We start from the raw sequence: 17,435 nt of genomic DNA on the forward strand, positions 1-17,435 counted from the left end.
CTAGAAAACAACTAAATAAAAGAGTTCAAAGGGATAGTTCTAGTGAGAGTAATCTGTGCTGCCATATGGGAAACAAAAGTTTTATTTACAGTCTCCTTCAGTCACTCACGGGATCCACAGTTACACATATTCTAGGGCCCAGAATATGCTTTATTAAGTTCTAGAACTGTACCCAAAAAGCACTTAGCCTGATGAACCGGTGACATCTAGGATTAGAAGATGGCTCTGCTGCAGAAGAGATAAGGGAAAGCCTACAGTGACACTTCCTTACTCAGTGTTTCCTTCCCCTCTCTCCCCATATAAAGGCTCATCTCTAGTTACAGCAAGACATAAAAGGTAACTATTCCATAACTATCAATACTTCAGATACTGCACCGCTCTACGATACTACCTGGATTATTTCCCAGATGCTTAGGCCAGTGGGAGTTCAGATGGAAATCACACACAGGGCTCCTCGGGAAGCTCAGACATGTAAAACACCTGCCTTCAGTCATTTGTGGGCAAACTCCCAAATAGCAATGCAGTTGCTCACAGACTTCGCTAGAGGACAAGTTTCTTTCGGAGAACTGTTTTACTTCATGGTAACCCAAAGACAGGGAAAAAAAACCTCATACCATAAATGAATTCCTGAACCCAGGCATACTAGAAGGTAAGTTAAAAAACCCTTCTTATCTACAAAATGAGGAACTCTGATGCAATGAGGAAAGTACAGAACAGCACTGCCTTTTCTCCTCCTCCACTTCTTTCTCGTTTCCTTGGTTGCCCTAGAGATCATAAATTAGAACCTCATTTTAGGAGCAGATTTCATGAGACCCTCTATTTCTAATAAACCACACATATTGTGAGGTATAGAAAGACAGTGTGCCTGGCACTGACTCTTCTTGCTTCCAGCTGATTTAACAATACTTGATCTGAACATTGCACGTAAGATGCTAGGAGGCCTAAAAAGAAGTGGAAAAGAAGGCAAACGAGCTTAGGTGCTTCCATTGTGGCCGTTAATACCGAAAGAAATAAGTCATCCTAATACATGGAAACCTCCAGCAAGGCTGATGCTGCCAGAATGACAGGAGTCAGCCTTGTGACCGCAGCCACCAACAGAAGACAACGGCAAGGTAGGGCAAGGAGTACAGGGAGGAGCAACAAAAAACACACGCAGATTGGCTATAGAAACACAGGCAGTGAGACAGAACAGAAGAAAAGTGAGAGAAGACAGTTAGTTACCTCCTACTTTTCAGCAAGTCCCTGGAACAGACGCTTCTGTTACATTATAATGTACTCTCTGTAAAACATGAGAACGATTGCTTTATAGTACAGTATAGCGTCTTGGGATGTAAAGGAACAGCCCCAATTTCCAGACCTTACAGAATGCTACCTCTTGAAGCTCAAATCACAGTGCTGTGTTGCAATTATTACACTGCTAGCTCCCTTACGCTTTAGTTCCTGCTTGCTTTTAGCAACTGCTCTACAAACCTGAATTTAAAAAGAAAAGATAACACTATTTAGAAGACAAGAGAAATGGAGAACTTCATCATCCACCTGATAGAAAGTAAAATGGGCAAAGACTCATCTCCACCAAGCAAGAAGAAAAGTGTCACTTCTTAATTAGGGGACAACTCTGGGAATAGCCAATGTGTGACATGTTTTAAACAAATCTGCGTCTCACTTCAGACACTGTAGTGTGCAAAGAGTTAAGAGCAGGTGAGGCAAGAGACCCAGTTGCTTTCCCAGCCTTCTTGCACTAAGCAATATAAAGAGGTACGGACATACTAGAGAATGTGTCTTCTATTTTTCTAACCCAGTGTTTCATGGTATCCTGAATACTGAAGTGACAATTCGAAACATGTGAAAAAAGGAAGTAGATTTTACTTTTACCCAGGAGCTGAACATTACCACCCACTGCTGAAAACAGGAAACCATGACCTATTCCAGATTTCTTTTTGTGGCAAAAGACAGAGATTTCTAGAGGGAGACAGTGAGGATTCACTAGAGGGTGAAAGGAAAGAGAAAGGGATAACTTTTATGAAAGCTCAGCTGCAAGTGAGCTTTGCCTCATGCTTCATCAGCACTCTGCACAGTTCACCTGCTTTCTACAAATACTACAAATCGAAGAACTTAACTGGAGAAAACCAAGAGAGGTATTTAATTAACTCTGACAGCAACATAAGAGCACCTGGGCAGCTGCCATTACACTTCCATACCTGTATCATGGTTTCAGCCTATTACCTTCCCTCTGCACAGGGCTTCTGGACAGTGAGCCACTGCATCTCAGAGACAAGTCTTAAAGTATTTGCAAGAAAAGCATAGTTTACTGATACAGACCGTGTAACACACTGCCCAGGGAATCTGACTGGGATTTTGAGGGCCTGACCTCTCCCAGGTTTTCTGGTTTACCAGGCAAGCCTGCTTGTCCATGTTGCACACAGAAAACAAAGTTATATGCAGACCCTTGTTCCAGACTTCTTTTCAGATACCCTCTTTCGAACCAAGATAAATTCACTCTCTTAAGTCATCTGCTTAAGTGACAAACCACCCAAGCTACTCCAACACCCTCCTCCCTTGCACCCCACCCCCGACCCTGTTTTAGCAAAACCAGCATAATTTTGCATCCTACTTACTACCTGGTGCTGATGACCACAAATGATTTCTGCAAATTACAGAGAACTGTGATAGCTTAAGGGAACACATGAGTTTAGTGAATCCTGCAGTACTTCACACACAATAGGTACAGTATTACCTGAAAGATGAAACAGGCTTGAAATAAAAAGGCCAGGTCCCTGAATTAAGAAATCCCTCCAACTACTTTGATGCAAAATGACCAATGCCTTTACCTGATTAGAATTGACAGAGACTGACTGAATCTTTCAGGGGATTAATGCGTTTGTTGTCTTTCAAATCCTAAGACCCAGATTCTAATTCGATCACCAATAAAATGTCTGTTGTGATGGCACAACCTGTAGTACAGTGCTTTTTCTGTAAGGTGGGAAAAGTTTTAGAACAAACATTTAAAGTTGCACTCAGTTATAAAAGTGAATCCAGAGTAGAATAAGGCATCTGCTAACATGTTCCTGATAGGAAATTACTGTTATGTAAGGAAAGAATAAGGAATGTTTATATACCCACGGCTTTCCTGTCAGTGTGTATAAACATCTTAAAGTTGCACATTGCGAAGACATGACAAGAAATAGAACAACATATATCTATTTTTATATATATAAAAAATAATTTAAATTGCTGTGAGGCACCGACCCTTGCAGGATTTAATTCTTTATGTGGGGCAATTAACAGGAAATACACACATAAACCCCTCTGATTTCTTCTTCCAAAGCAAGAACAAGAGCAGGACCAGTGAAAAGGACTGAATATCCCACCCAGTAATGTCCAAAGAGGACATAATTAACCTGTATTGAAATACCGAAGGCAAATGAAGATGAATTTCAATAAGTAGGGCTGCAATGATGGTGATCTAGAGTCAAAAATCACAAGAAACTTCTGTGAAACATACTGTAGGTATTTAAATATGCAAAAGCTTCTGTTAAATATGGTTCAGCATTTCCTTCCAATAGAGAGGATTTTAGATGGTTAAATTTCCTGCATATTACTGAGCCTATGACCAACTTTTTTTTTCTTTCCTCAAGAAGTACAAACTTTAAAAATAAGCAAACAAATGCATAGTACAGTTGCTTCTACATTCATTAGGAGAAATCCTGAAACAGAACAACGGTGAGTATCTCTTCTCTTAATATTAGTTTTAGAGAAAATATTACATAGCTAAAATACATTCCCTACATTCATATTAGATTCAAAATCAATACTTACTAAGTCTTTATTTTTACTTTAACATAAGTATTCCTTAACTATAAGGTCGCTACTCACTAATTTATCTGGAGAGCCTTTCAAAGTTATTAATAGCTATTGATACTATTCTCAGCGCAAAGACACTTACAGTGCCAATCCAGCACATCCATCTGTCCAATTACATTTCTAAAGACACTGCAGAAATGATGGTGACTGTTTAAATGTGGTTCTCAACAGTGAGAGCTCTCTGCACACCACACCGCTTATTTTAACAAGAAGTCCTGTCAAAGCCCAATCTTAGGTTTAAGAAAGGTTGCCTTAAACAAATGAAATTTTGATTCCACAATATAAGGAAAGCAAACCAGTATTATCTAATTGGGGCATTGCTCTATGAAGTACACTGTTCTAATTATCTAAGAATTTCACACATCTTTTTAGCTCCCCTAACACTATAACTGAAGGATATTACAAAAATCAAAAACACGTATCATACAAGAAAACATACGGAAAACATAATATCATGCACCTTAAAACATTTACAAAGCTTTCACATTAAATTCCTTTGCAGTATTTTAGTGCCCCCCTCTTCTTTCTGGTTATGGATTAATGTTCCATACAACATACTTCTCTTTCTGCATTTGTATTAGAAATACTGGCTCAGCCCTGTAAATATTTGCAAGTGAATATAAGGTTCACTGTGCCTATACAACCCCTGCAGATTGGCTCAGTGGAAAGTACACTTGAATAAGCATCTACATGATTAGACCCTAGGCTTTTAAACTAAACAGAGTAACGCATCAGAATCACTTAAAAGTACATTTAGTCTTACCAGTTTGTAGAGATTCCAAGAAAAAAGCTCAGTCTTTGACTAACTAAAACCTCAGAACGTACAAACGGAACAACAGCCGAAGCCATAAACTTAGACTTTAAAACAGTACATGACTAACTACATGGGCTGCACAACTTGAGACTGAAGACTGTTAAGAGAAGTACCATTGCAGAGTCAAAATTGAGAGGCCATATATCTTTGGACTGAATACCTACAAAAGTTAAAATTTTCTATTCACTTATTCATTACAGTTTTAATAGAGCAGTTTACACGGCCCAAAATGAATTACTCTTTTAAAGATCTCCAGTGCTTTAATTAACTTGTCTGCCTTGATATTGATTATTCTTTGCACATATTGCACTCTAACCCTCAGTTATCTCAGTTTATCAAGTTTCTTTATGATAAATCCTATGACAGAGGACTGAAGCTAGTGCATGAACTAAAATAACATGCCTACTGCCTCACTCCTGTTTCAGTGAGAAAAAAGCCTATATCCTCCTCAGAGGGATTGTGCAGACAGGAGAGCAAAAGGCCTGGTACACAAGGAATGGCTAGTTTATGCTTCTTTCTCACCTTTATCTTACCTATCATACTTGGCAATGTCTGCAGTCTTCTGGCACTATGGATATTTCTAAGAGTCTGACAGGGTCAGAGATATCTGTACCTAACTCAGGAACATTGCAATCTAGATAATCTACAAAACAAAGGCCGTGAAACTTCCCTTAACGCATGTTTTAGCTAAGAAATCTTCCTTAGAAGAATTTCCCATTTTACTATACGATACGTCTTTTCAGAGGCAGAGAACCCAGTAGAACATAAAACAGCTTGCTGTAAAACGTTAATTAGACCCAATGCATAAATTTGCTCCCTAAATGCAATGAATTAGAATTAAACTTTAATCAGTTCCTGATACTTCTCTCTGCCAGACTGAAGGCCCAACTTTTATCAATTTTTTTCCCCTCCTCATTTGGGAAGTTATAAGCAGTTGTCAGGTCACTCACTAGCTGCCTTTTTTTTATTATTATTATGTTATTTGAAGAAACACCTTATTTAGTTCACCTGAAGGTACATTTTCCAATCTTTTAATCATTTTCATGGCTCTTCTTTGGATACTCCACAAACATTTAAATCAGCTTTGCAGCTGTTTGACAGGGAAAATTAATTATACCAATCAAGTCCCTGCCACCCTCCCTCACAGAAGAATTCTGTATTATCACAATAACATCATAGCATCAGTGGCGGTCATGACTGGCAAGAAAATGGAGAGGTGAGAATGCTACTGGTAAAGCTAAGGGTGACGTGCACACAATGCTGTATGGAAAAAGGTTCCCAAAACCTGGCACAAAAGAGCACAATAGCTGACCCAAATGATTTTCTTTAAAATACAGACCTGTACAGTGAAAACATGTTTACTTTGATCTTCAAGAATGAATGGAAATATCCAAGTTACGTATTTTGTCTAACCTCAAGGTTTAACTAGCCAAGAACAAACTCATTTCTTTGGGTCAAGAGGAGGAGACATCAAAATTTTATTGCAAAGCATTGCTGTTTTAACAAGCTATGAAACATCAAGCTAAGATACAAGAAAAAAATATTCAGTCTCAAGCACAATGAATAATGAAAGCATATACTCTGAAAAATAAAAAAATAAAACCCACATCTTAAAAGTTTGCAGATGAAGCTGCAGATGAATTCCATTGCACTGAGAAATGAGAGGTGACTGCCCCAAAACCAAAAGGACTACAGACAAGACTAACACATACTGCCCACAACCAGCTGTGGCTTTGTTTTAAATTTCAGGGCATTGCAATTGACTGTTTAGTTGTCCTTAAAGCTGTATACCGCAACATAAAATCAAAATACCACACAGCTAGGGATAACACCTCCTGCAGCTAATGAACACATGTGTAATACATGTATTTCATAAACTCCCATTAAAGTAACAGGAATGCCTAATCCCAATTTGTTGTTAAAAAGATCAGATGTATCTTAACCAATATTCCCATTATTCTATCCAGCATTCTGGTCTTCTTGGACTCCCATAATTCAATCACTAATACCATATTGTCTTTGTGCCTGCACACAGCAATTATGGGATACACTTGTTTCAAGACACAAAAATAATAGAACTGTTACGAAGTTCAGGAGCCATGCCAATTCACCATCAAGTCTCAGGATTTTCAAGTCTACTTGTTCAAATTATTTTTGATTTACCTCCTCCATTGTTTACGATTATTTGTGAGGATCAGTGCAAACACTCTGCTTCAAGGAATAGTAAAAATATAATCCTCATTGAAGCTTACACAAGATTTGCAAGATAGTAAGCCCTCGAGGCACGTAACGTTCTTCATTTGTAAAATCTTACTTTTCCAAACATCACAGAAGCAAGGTGCATTCCCAGTGCAGTGATACCTGCATGGCTTTTCTTAAATGTTACAAGTTACAGAGTAAACAGATGAAGAAAACAGATGAAAAAAACAAAACAAAAACAACCCAACCAACCCAGAGGATGTAATTTTAAGAACTAGTTGCAGAACCCTACGATCCATCCCATGTCTCTGTATTTCTAAAGAAATAAAAGTGCTGTGTAAAACACACTTCAGCAAGCTTGCTTTCTACCGTGTTTTTACTGAAACTTTAATTCTTAGCCAACCCTGTATTTCTGAGAGCTCAGACTGGAGATGCCATTACTTCACACAGAAGTGGTGGGTTTTGGTACTATGAATATAGTTGTAGGGGTATCAGTAAGCAGTAATACAAACACAGGATTTATGCACATTCAAGGTTGCAATAACAGATTAGACTATTGGCCCATCTAATATGATTCAGGGTTTTTAAATGCCAAAGGGGATGATCATAGAATAAATCTTCTCCACAGATGGATTTTTGTATTGGATTCCCTCAGTTAGAAGCTAACATCCTTGAAAAATGTGAGGGATTATTAATAGCAGTTTAATAATAACTCTGCAAGACCTTATCCACTGTAGAGAGACATGTGTTACATACTCAGCATACACGGGACAGTAAGTTCAGCAACGATATATGTCTTGCTAATGTGCTAACACAGCGGAAGGATACTGGTGCTTAACTACACAGGAAATGTACACATCTTACGTTGCTGCTCTTGTAACACAGAATGACTTGGGGTTGCAGATGAATGTTTAGAGACATCTTGATGCAGTGATTGAACATTTATGAAAACCAGCAATAGCAAGTTAAAACTACCTAAAAGTAACACCAGAAAGCTACAGAACATTTGCAAGGAGCTTGCACAGAAAGCTCTCTGATAAACTACCCATTTTTTCTGTTTGTATCAGCATGAGGATGCTGGTCATCAATTTGGTTTTACAGAGGATGAATGAGGTGGGAATTCTGTTTTGAGTAAAAACTGCCAAAGGAGTTATTGAAATATATTAGCTCTTATCTTCAAAGTTCAGGGGCAGAAGCAAAATTTACAGTTGTGAGGTACATTAGGTCTTCTGTTAGCCTAACACAAGTGCACCAGTCAAAGCCTCCAAAGAAAAACAACACTGAAAACATTTCGAACTTATCTTTTCAACATGCCTTCAACATCAGCAAAAATGACAAATCGGGGGGGACACACACACACACGACACAGGGGACGGGAGGGACAGGAACCAGATTAAAAAAGAGACTGATTTTGAAATGCTGATTTTCAAAACATTAACTTAATGAGAAAATATTCTTATACCCAAAGATGACCAGAGAATGATCAGTGTCTGAATCTTTCACAGAATCACAGAATAGTAGGCATTGGAAGGGACCTCTAGAGATCGTCTTGCCCAACCCCCCTGCTTGAGCAGGCACACCTAGAGCAGGGAGCACAGGAACGCATCCAGGCGGGGTTTGCATGTCTCCAGGGAAGGGACTCCACAGCCTCCCTGGGCAGCCTGTGCCACTGCTCTGTTGCCCTCACAGGAAAGGAGTTTTTTCTCATGTTTAGCTGGAACTTCCTGTGTTCCAGCTTGTGCCCATTGCCCCTTGTCCTGTCATTGGGCACCACTGGAAAGAGCCTAGTCCCATCGTCCTGACCCACCCTTTAGATATGTATAGGTATTGATGAGATCCCCCCTCAGTCTTCTCTTCTCCAGGCTGAACAAACCCAGGTCTCTCAGCCTTTCCTCATAAGGGAGATGCTCCAGCCCCCAATCGTCTTGGTAACTCTCCGCTAAATAATGCCATACCCAAATGACTGCTACAACTAAGTCTCTTCTGTTCTACAGTTGTGTTAGCTTTTATGGTAGCATATGGCCCCTAAATCTAAGCTTCTCTAATGGCTTCTGCAATACAGTTTCTCACTCTTGATCAAAAATTCATGGATCACTGAAACCGAGATTAGACAGAGTAGAAGAAAATGTGACCTAAGTATGAAAGTATTTTGGAGTAATCTATGTGTAAGTATTTCTATTGGGCACATATGTTCCTGGTAAACCACTAAATATTAAATGTAAATTCAGAAAATACAGTTATGAAGTCTTCTATTTACAGCCCAGCTATTCAATTTAGCACCTGTGTTTCATTTTTTTCAATTACAGTATCTTAAACCATTTAAAAACAAGATGTTACAATGATGCTCTAGGAATAGAAGGACATGAAATCTTGGCTAGAGAGATGAAATTTACTGGCTCAACAGAAAAAGTGAAAGACATGGGTTATAAACTCCCTTCTTCCGGCAACATTCTGTGAGCATTTAGAAAGCAATAAAACAATCTCTTATATTTGCTGTAACTGGGAGATGGAAAGAAGGAGATAATATCAATAAGCAGATTAAAAAAAAAAAAAGAAAAACACCATGGTCAAGCATGCAAACTGAAGCATAACGTATACAAGAGCTAGAAGAATCCACTTTTGCAATACTGCATAAAGAGATAAAAGGAATAGGAAAATATGGCAGAAACAAAGCAAATAGTCAAGAGTCTATCATCATGCTGAAACAGAGGAGTACATGTGGGAGGTGGATGGATGGAGTGAAGCTAGGGAAGAATCTCATGGTACAAGCAGGCACAATGCCGCACAGAGAGAGAGAACACTCCGGGGCAGAGTTAATGATCAAACCACTGAAATTATTCAGGTACATAAAGAAAGGAGTTGAGTTGCAGGCACGTAAGTGAGTTAACCTGACACAACCAAGAGCAGTTAATACCCACAGGCATGTCATTATCTTGCATCAAATGCAAGCCAAATTGAGGTAGCTTATTCCCCCTCACCTTCCATGACAGAAATGTAATCTAACTCATGTTTATCTTGAGATCCAGGCACACACAATGGGGTTAATATGAAACACGTTGCACTCAATTCATCTTTAGGCTTGCCTTGGAGCTACTTATTGCTTTACCTCCAGCCTAGGGTGCAGTCCTGAAAATGCCCGCAGAGCTGACACCTAAGTCTTGGCAGACCTGAATTTCAGAGCTGCCTCCATTTATGTCCTTAAAATGCCACAAGACCTTGAAGTCCATATGCTCAGAAGCACTTGACTCTTGACAGAACCGAGCACAGTTTTACCCACTTGCCACCTAAACAAGATCAGGAAACTATGTATCCCCCATCTATATCTTCCTAAAGGAGACGTCAGTCAGATAGTCCCACACACAAGAGTTCCTTATGAGATGTGATGGTAGCTTCAACTTTTGTTTTCAAATACAGCCTGAGAAAGCAAAGCCCTGTCGTATAACAGTTTACTAGTCAGAGAAGTCCAACCTTGTGGATCAGATCTGCCCCTAAAAACAGTGTCCTAACTTCTGTGCTCCAGGCGCACTTCACTCATACCAACACTCTTTAAAAGCCAAAGCTCTGATTCTTTTCATGGCCAATTCTGCTTAGCTAAAAGAACTCTCATTTAGCCCCAGTTTTTCAGGCCATTCTTGTTTAGCCCCATTTGCCTTACCTCAAAAAACCTCTTTAAACACCATGGCCCTTTCCCCTTCCCAGCCTTGCATCCTAGCATATTCTTCCTCCCAAAGTTCTCTCTGCATCCACTTGGAACCTTTTCATTCATTCACCTTTCACCTAAGTGCTCCCTTAATCCTTTCCATGTGAATCGAGTAACTCCAAAAACACGTCTGGACTGGCAGAGGAAAAAGTGGAGTCTTGCCTCACCCATTCCTCATGGCTTCTGGTCTACAAGACCTTAAAAGGAACTAAAACCTGTTCCTACACCTTCCTCTACTAACTGTCCTCATGCAGCCTTCGACAAGCTTTCCTGGTTGCACAGGATAGTATAGCATAGCTACCTTGAATTCAACCTCTTCTGGTCTTCCATAGCTATAACCATAGCCCTGCTACACGCCTCTTCACCCCAAGCACAGCATAAATACAGAATGACTACCATGATCAACCTCTAGTCAAGTTTCTCCAACTAAAGACAGCTACCTATGAACAACAGTTCAACCACCATGCTCAATCGATTTATGTAACCAGTGCAGCCCCCAGGATGAATGCATCTCCTTCATGCCACAGGTATTTCAACTGCTCAAGAATTCTTCCCCTCTCATTGCAGTATGTGGTTCCAGGACCACGTGCCAATTTGCACCTCACTAGTGGCATGCAGCCTCAGCTAAGAAATATGATCCACCAAGAACTCCACAACAGTAATTTATAGTGTGCTGTGATTTTAAACATCCAGTCATCTGGCCTTCTGCAGTAGGAACTAAGGTCATGCAATCAGCTTGGTCATTTTGTACAAAGCCATTTTCCAGCCTTTTTCCATGGAATCTGCTTTAAGGGTATTCGTAACATCCTATTTCCTCCAGGGATTTCAAGACATGCTCTCTACACAGCCTTAAAAGGAATTTTCAGAAGGTCAGTTACTTTCTTGCCATTTTGTCCAAACATCTCCTTTCCTTTTGCTTCTGGAATATGCTGATGAGCGCTCAAACAGAAGTTTGTATCACATTCTTGCTGGTGCTCTTTGAAGGCTTTTTTCTGTTTCACCTCTTTGCTGGAGCTGAGAGTTGCAGGTGATCACCTACAACTCTTCCTCCTTCATTTTAGGAAAGGGGTGTTCCACTCATAACTCAGATCCTCATCCACAGTGTCAGCTTTCTTTCAGGCTCTTCCTTCAGGCTTGAGTTCTTGAAGCCTGGCGATCCAAAATCTCTAAGCAGACATTTCTACTTCAGTAATGTACTTTTCTGAATGATGTTTCTGTTTCCAAAAGTGCTTGGTATCTGGTTTGTTCTGATTATCTGTCGTTTGAGTTCTGCAACCTGATAAAACCTCCTGGTGATGAAACATGGGTGGAATTTCCCTCAAATACTCAGCAAATTGTCTTCAATATCTACAGCTGTTTTTTCTTCAATAATAAAGTCCCTCCCTCCACTGACAGGCAGTTAAATGTGATGCTTAATGAAACGGATCAAGTAAACTGGGATGCTCCTATTGCTCAGTTTGGTTGACAGTAGACTCACATAATCTAGCCTTTAACATTCTTTACTTCTTTAATCAATTTCTCCAAGTCCTGCTTCTGCCACAGGCTTTTCTTTGTGTTTCTGCCACAAGACAGCCAAACCCAATTACACTAGCCTCTCCAGTTTCTGGTGTGTTTCCTCCTGTCTAATCCTTGTGTTTTACATAGTCATGGTCACAGATCGAAAAAACTGTTCCCTTGAGAAGGAAATCGTATCTGCAAGACAAGATTCATGTCAAATCACCGAGTCTGATGCTCAGCCAGCTCCCCAAAAGCTTAGAAATACATTCTGCTTTGTTTCTGTGAAACAGGCCTCATGAGCCTCCATCTCACCCTTTGTTCTCTCTCCCCATCGTCACCCTCTGAAGAACTTTCATGGTGATTCTAACTTGTCTCCAGCTTTGGCACAAACCCTCAAATACAATAAAGTACTACGCGCACTCAGACTGTTCTGCTAACCACCCCCATGAACCTTCCTCAAGCATAAACATTCAGGATCCTTTGGCCATATTTGTTTTCTGCATGGGGAAAAGAACAAGGGAATGAGAAGAATAAACGTGTTTTCTTCCAGTTCTGTTCCCTGGACTGAAAAAGAAACTGAACCTGAACTTCCTGAGCATTCTTAACTTAGTCCCAAGATCTTCCTGGAAAAAGTTTTCAAGGCAATTTGAGTTCCCACAGAGGCTGTGCCACCTGATCACTTTTAAGGCAAGCAGCAGTAAGTTTCTCATGTTTCCCATCCTCACTGCCTTACACGTCCGACATAACCAACAAAAGCTACAATTGATACTGTTCCGGAACAAGATGCTATTACAAGACTACCACTAAAGTGAAAGTTTGCATCTTTCTCCTCTCTCCTTTCCTCCTGATGGAAAAAGTCTGTAATCTTATTAACTGCAACAGCTCTAAATAGTTGCTGTTCCAAAGCAGTCCCACGTGGCCTGGGGTGGCCCTGCCTTCTTTTAACTTTGAGCTCCAGGAACAACCATTCTCACCCAAAGTTGGTAAAAACCTTCCATCCTTTTGCTCAATACATTAAAATTAAAATTAACTAGTCCCTCTAAAATAAATCTTTTTGACAGAAGGTTTCACAAATCTCCTTTTCAAGACACAGTCTCCTACTCCCCCTCTCCAACTGCCAATGGTCTCTTCACCCATGCCTTGAGATTTCCACATTCTTCTTTCCTGGATTGTGTCCTGAGTTATTCATCTTAATAGTTCCCCTAGACTCAGCCTGGAACCTCCCTTTAAGTCACTTGCTCAGTCATCTAATCATACCCTTAATCCTTCCTGGCAGTTCCAAACCCAACCAGCTACCTGAGCTGAGAGAAAGAAGGAAGCCCTGCCCTACCCTACCTATTACATCTTACCAGCCCCATGTCCTTACAGAAGTAATGGCATGAAATTCCTAGATCATCTTTCCTGATAGTAACTGTCCCACTGACCACCTTTTTTTTTTTTCTCCTGATGACTGCTAAGACCATGTCTTTGTCCTTTCTACCTCTCCGTGAATTTTATGGCTTCCTAAATGATCTCCTTCAGCCTTTTCAGGTGAATATATGGTTACAATGGATGTTAGGCTTTCGTGAAAGGTGTCTAAGAAGATAGTCAAGGAAGGAGAGGAAAGAAAAAGAAGTATTTAAACAGATTTGCAAGGAGAAACATTATGCTAAGGCTGAAAATGTATTTGATAATATTTATGGGGAAGAAGTCACAGAATACTGTTATTATTCTGAAATGCAAGATTTAGAAAACAAACGAAAAACAAACGCCACAGCAAACCCACAAACAGATAGCTTTAGAGAGCACACAACGCTAAAAAAAATTTGCGACGTTATTTAAAAAAAAATCCAGTTAGGTTTATCATATACTTGATCTTTTGGTGTTCTTTTTGGCTTCAGAAAAGGTCAGTTGCCTTTTAAATAGCACAGAGCAGGGGAGGAAAAAGACCAAATCTTTACCGCACAAAACCGAAGCAGCACAAGACTCAGTGGGACATTCTGGCACAGTTCTACACAAGTTTCATCACAGGAGTCTGGTGCAGCTTTAGAAATCACCTGCTGGCAGGACAATCCCGCCAAATACTAAGAACAGGGCTAAAGACAGACTTGGGTGTCCAACAGAAAATGGAAGCAAAAACTGGAGAGAATAAGCAAATTTGGTTTTACACGAATGAGAAGATTTTGTGTAGGAGTAGTAGTGGGAATAAAATTTCTTCATATTTCATTGTGTAATTTTGCTGTGTAGTAGTGTTTCAGTGTGATTTATTGTGTAATGCTATTGCATAGCATCATTTGTTGAGCAACTTTGCTGCGTGGTATAGTTTTTTATTTAATGATATTGAACATTAGGCAATGGTCTTGCATGCCATAATTTGTATTTTCTGTTGAGCAACATCATTGCCATAGTTCTTGCCACAAAGGTGAATTGCATGAATTCACACAACAGTGCTGAATTCATGATTTTAACGTATATGCACTCAGAGACAGCAAATTGAGGCTATTATTTTTTTCTGAAAGAAGACACATGCAGAAAAGCAGCAAACTGAGCAGGTACTTAAGCAGAACTTAGAGCATTAAGATACAATTTCATTAAATAGCAATACAGCATTGCCTCCTCATAAATGACACTTTCTGATCCAGAGCTACCTTGTAACTGCGTTGTATGATATTACATGTTTCACATATCCATACCTGACTGTATAAACTACTGGAGGACCTTGTTTTAGATACTACTGGGTATAAATAAGAACAGTAACATGCTTTTGATGTAACTTAGGCTGTGTCCAAAACTATCCTTGCAGGAAGCTGATGAAATCCAGAATCTGAACAAGAAACTCTCCACCCGCACTTCTGAACTTAGAGCAATAATTTAAAATTTGCATTAGTAAATTAGTAAAAGATGTAAGCATATTTCAGATGTCACCACGTCAACCTACTACTGCTTAAGATTCTTCAAAGCAGCAGGAGGAAGAAAGAAAAGTTTCCCCTATATGTAGTATTAATGTAAGTTACTTATCTTTACATTCATTACATAAACTACCCTTTTCATCCATCCTTCCCTCCCCCGGATCCTTTTTGCTTATAACAAAAGGGGTCCATATGCAGAGTTAAATAACATGCTTGAGGCTGAGGAAATCTATTAGAAGTTGAAATCTTTTTGCACACAAATAAAGTAATCCATAAGGGTATCAACTTTGTAGCCACATCCAGTTTTATATCCATCAGAAAATGCTACTGATTGGCTAGAACAGCATCTCTTTCATGCACTACCTGGCAGTCTATGAACAATTGTGTTGCAAGAGGCAGAGAAAGAGAGCAAACGCTGGTAGATTACAATGCAGTGCTGCTGCAAGCATTTTTATTTGATCTCATATTCTAGCAGGTTTTAAATACAGAAGAAAAAAATGCACACAGGCCTAAATTTTAATATATGGCAAAAACCAGAAGATAGGCCGGGAAGGCAAATTGTGAAAAAAAGTGGGCTCCCTCCATCTATAACATAAGATTAATTTATTATCTGACAGATGGCAGAAGGGAGGGGGGCGGAAAAGAACAGACTGCTGATGCAGTAGTGAGCTGCCCGTCCATAACGAAGGCCCCACATTCTCACTTATCATGCTGCCACAAAATACGTCCGTAGTCGCGTTCCCTCCAGAGCTTTGCTCCATGTATTTCTAGGTTTAAATCAAAATAGCCTTGACCTCATCACTGTGCGGACAACTAAAAAAAAAAACTGAAGAAAACATCCAGAGAAGTGATTTCTTCTGCCAAATGCCCAAGGCTACTCACGATAGCAACTGTGAAAGCTGCGACTCTACCCTGCTCATTTAATTTGACCAACAAGAGAGGGCCTTTCACGCTGACCAATACTTCCATAGCTACCGGCCACTGTAGCAAGTTACCATCTCATTTGCTGTCCCAGCACTGAAAGCTGCTTTTTTTCATACTTCTCCATATTCCAAGACATTTTCTCTTCCTTCAGCATCTTCCACATTGCAGTCACGGGGTGCCAAAACAAAAATGGAGCATATTGAAAACGGCAAACAGCAGAACCAACCCAAACACGCTTAAGAGAACACGGAAAGCTTCTGCGTTGACAGTAACAATCATTTCCTCATTTAGTTTGGCGAACTCCATGCGATGCTGTCGCAGGGCTCCCACCTGCCGCAGACGCCAAAGGCCGCCGGAGGGATCACAGAGGGATCACGGCGGGATCACCGGAGGGCCTCGCTTACCTCCGACACCAGATTCCCGTGTGACCACCCCAAAGCACGCTGCGGCCAGAGGGAACCTGAGGAACGACGGCTCCGGGAAGCGGGTTTTGCTACGTCCAGCCCGGGGGACACCCTCACCTTGCCACGAAACGATGCCCCGCGCGCCCCGGGCCGTTGCACGGGATTAAGAGAGATAAACAAACAAAGCACCCCAGTACACCCGGGAGGAGGAGGAGGAGGAGGAGAAGCGGGTGCGGAGGGGCCGCCAGGCCCGAGGACCCAGGCCCAGGGCTGTCCGCCCCCTCGGCGCGTCTCCCGGGAGACGGAGCCATTTTGAACGGCCTCAGTGACAGCGGGCGGGGGGCGGCGGGCGCGGCGATGGCGGCCGGGGGACACCCGGCTTGCCGGCGGGGCCGGGAGCCGCCCTGACGCGTTACCTCGGATGCTCCAGGTCCAGCGGTAGAACTCGAGGGTGTCGTTCACCACGCTGGACACCAGGCCCATGGCGCGGGGGGGCTCGGCGGCGGCGGCGGCGGCAGCGGCACCCATGGTGAGCAGCAGCAGCAGCGGCGGCTGAGCCGGCAGACCTGTCTCGGCGCGTGCGTCCGTACCTCTGCGCCGGGGCTGCTGCTGCTGCTGCCCTTCTACAGCCGGGGATGTGATTTAAATCTCTATCTCTCGGTATCTTCCCTCCAGACTCCGCCTCGCTCCCGTCACCGGCTCCCGTGCCCCGCGGGCAGGGAGGAGGGCGAGGAGGCGGAGGCGGGTGCGGAGGGAAGGAAGGAGCGGGGTGTGTGTGCCGGCGCGGCGGCCGCGGCTCCGCAGCACCGTCGGCGGCGCGGTGCGGTGTTACGGTGCGGTGCTGCGGGGCGGCGCGGTGCGGTGCGGCGGCGTCACGTGCCCGCCGGCGGGCTGCCCGCGGGGTCCCGGCCCGGCGCGGCCCGGGCGCGCAGGCGCAGTGCGGGAGCCCGGCCTCTTCCCGGCTGAGGGGAGCGCGGCGGGAGCAGGTGCGGGGGATCCCGGGCACTCCCCTGGGTACCCTTCTCTTCCCTCAGTGGGCGTCCGGGGTGGAAAAGAGGCTCTTGTTAATGTAACTTGCTTTTTTTTTTTTTTTTTTTAATAGCTATGGTTTCACTAGATGAGGGAATAAATATTTCAGTCGACTTTTA

General features: G+C 41.9%; 1 protein-coding gene across 1 annotated transcript in view; it reads right to left on the bottom strand.

Moving 5' to 3' along the window:
- Positions 1–17,194, bottom strand: part of ELOVL4 (ELOVL fatty acid elongase 4) — a 31,821-nt gene extending 14,627 nt beyond the window's left edge. The window contains exon 1 of the mRNA XM_075087146.1: positions 16,704–17,194. Within this exon, the coding sequence (XP_074943247.1) occupies positions 16,704–16,815 (112 nt within the window). The 5' untranslated portion in view covers positions 16,816–17,194. The remainder of the gene's footprint in view (positions 1–16,703) is intronic.
- Between the last annotated feature and the right edge of the window lie 241 nt (positions 17,195–17,435).

This window comes from Phalacrocorax aristotelis, chromosome 3 (assembly GCF_949628215.1).
Source record: "Phalacrocorax aristotelis chromosome 3, bGulAri2.1, whole genome shotgun sequence".
NCBI classification, from domain to species: Eukaryota; Metazoa; Chordata; class Aves; order Suliformes; family Phalacrocoracidae; genus Phalacrocorax; species Phalacrocorax aristotelis.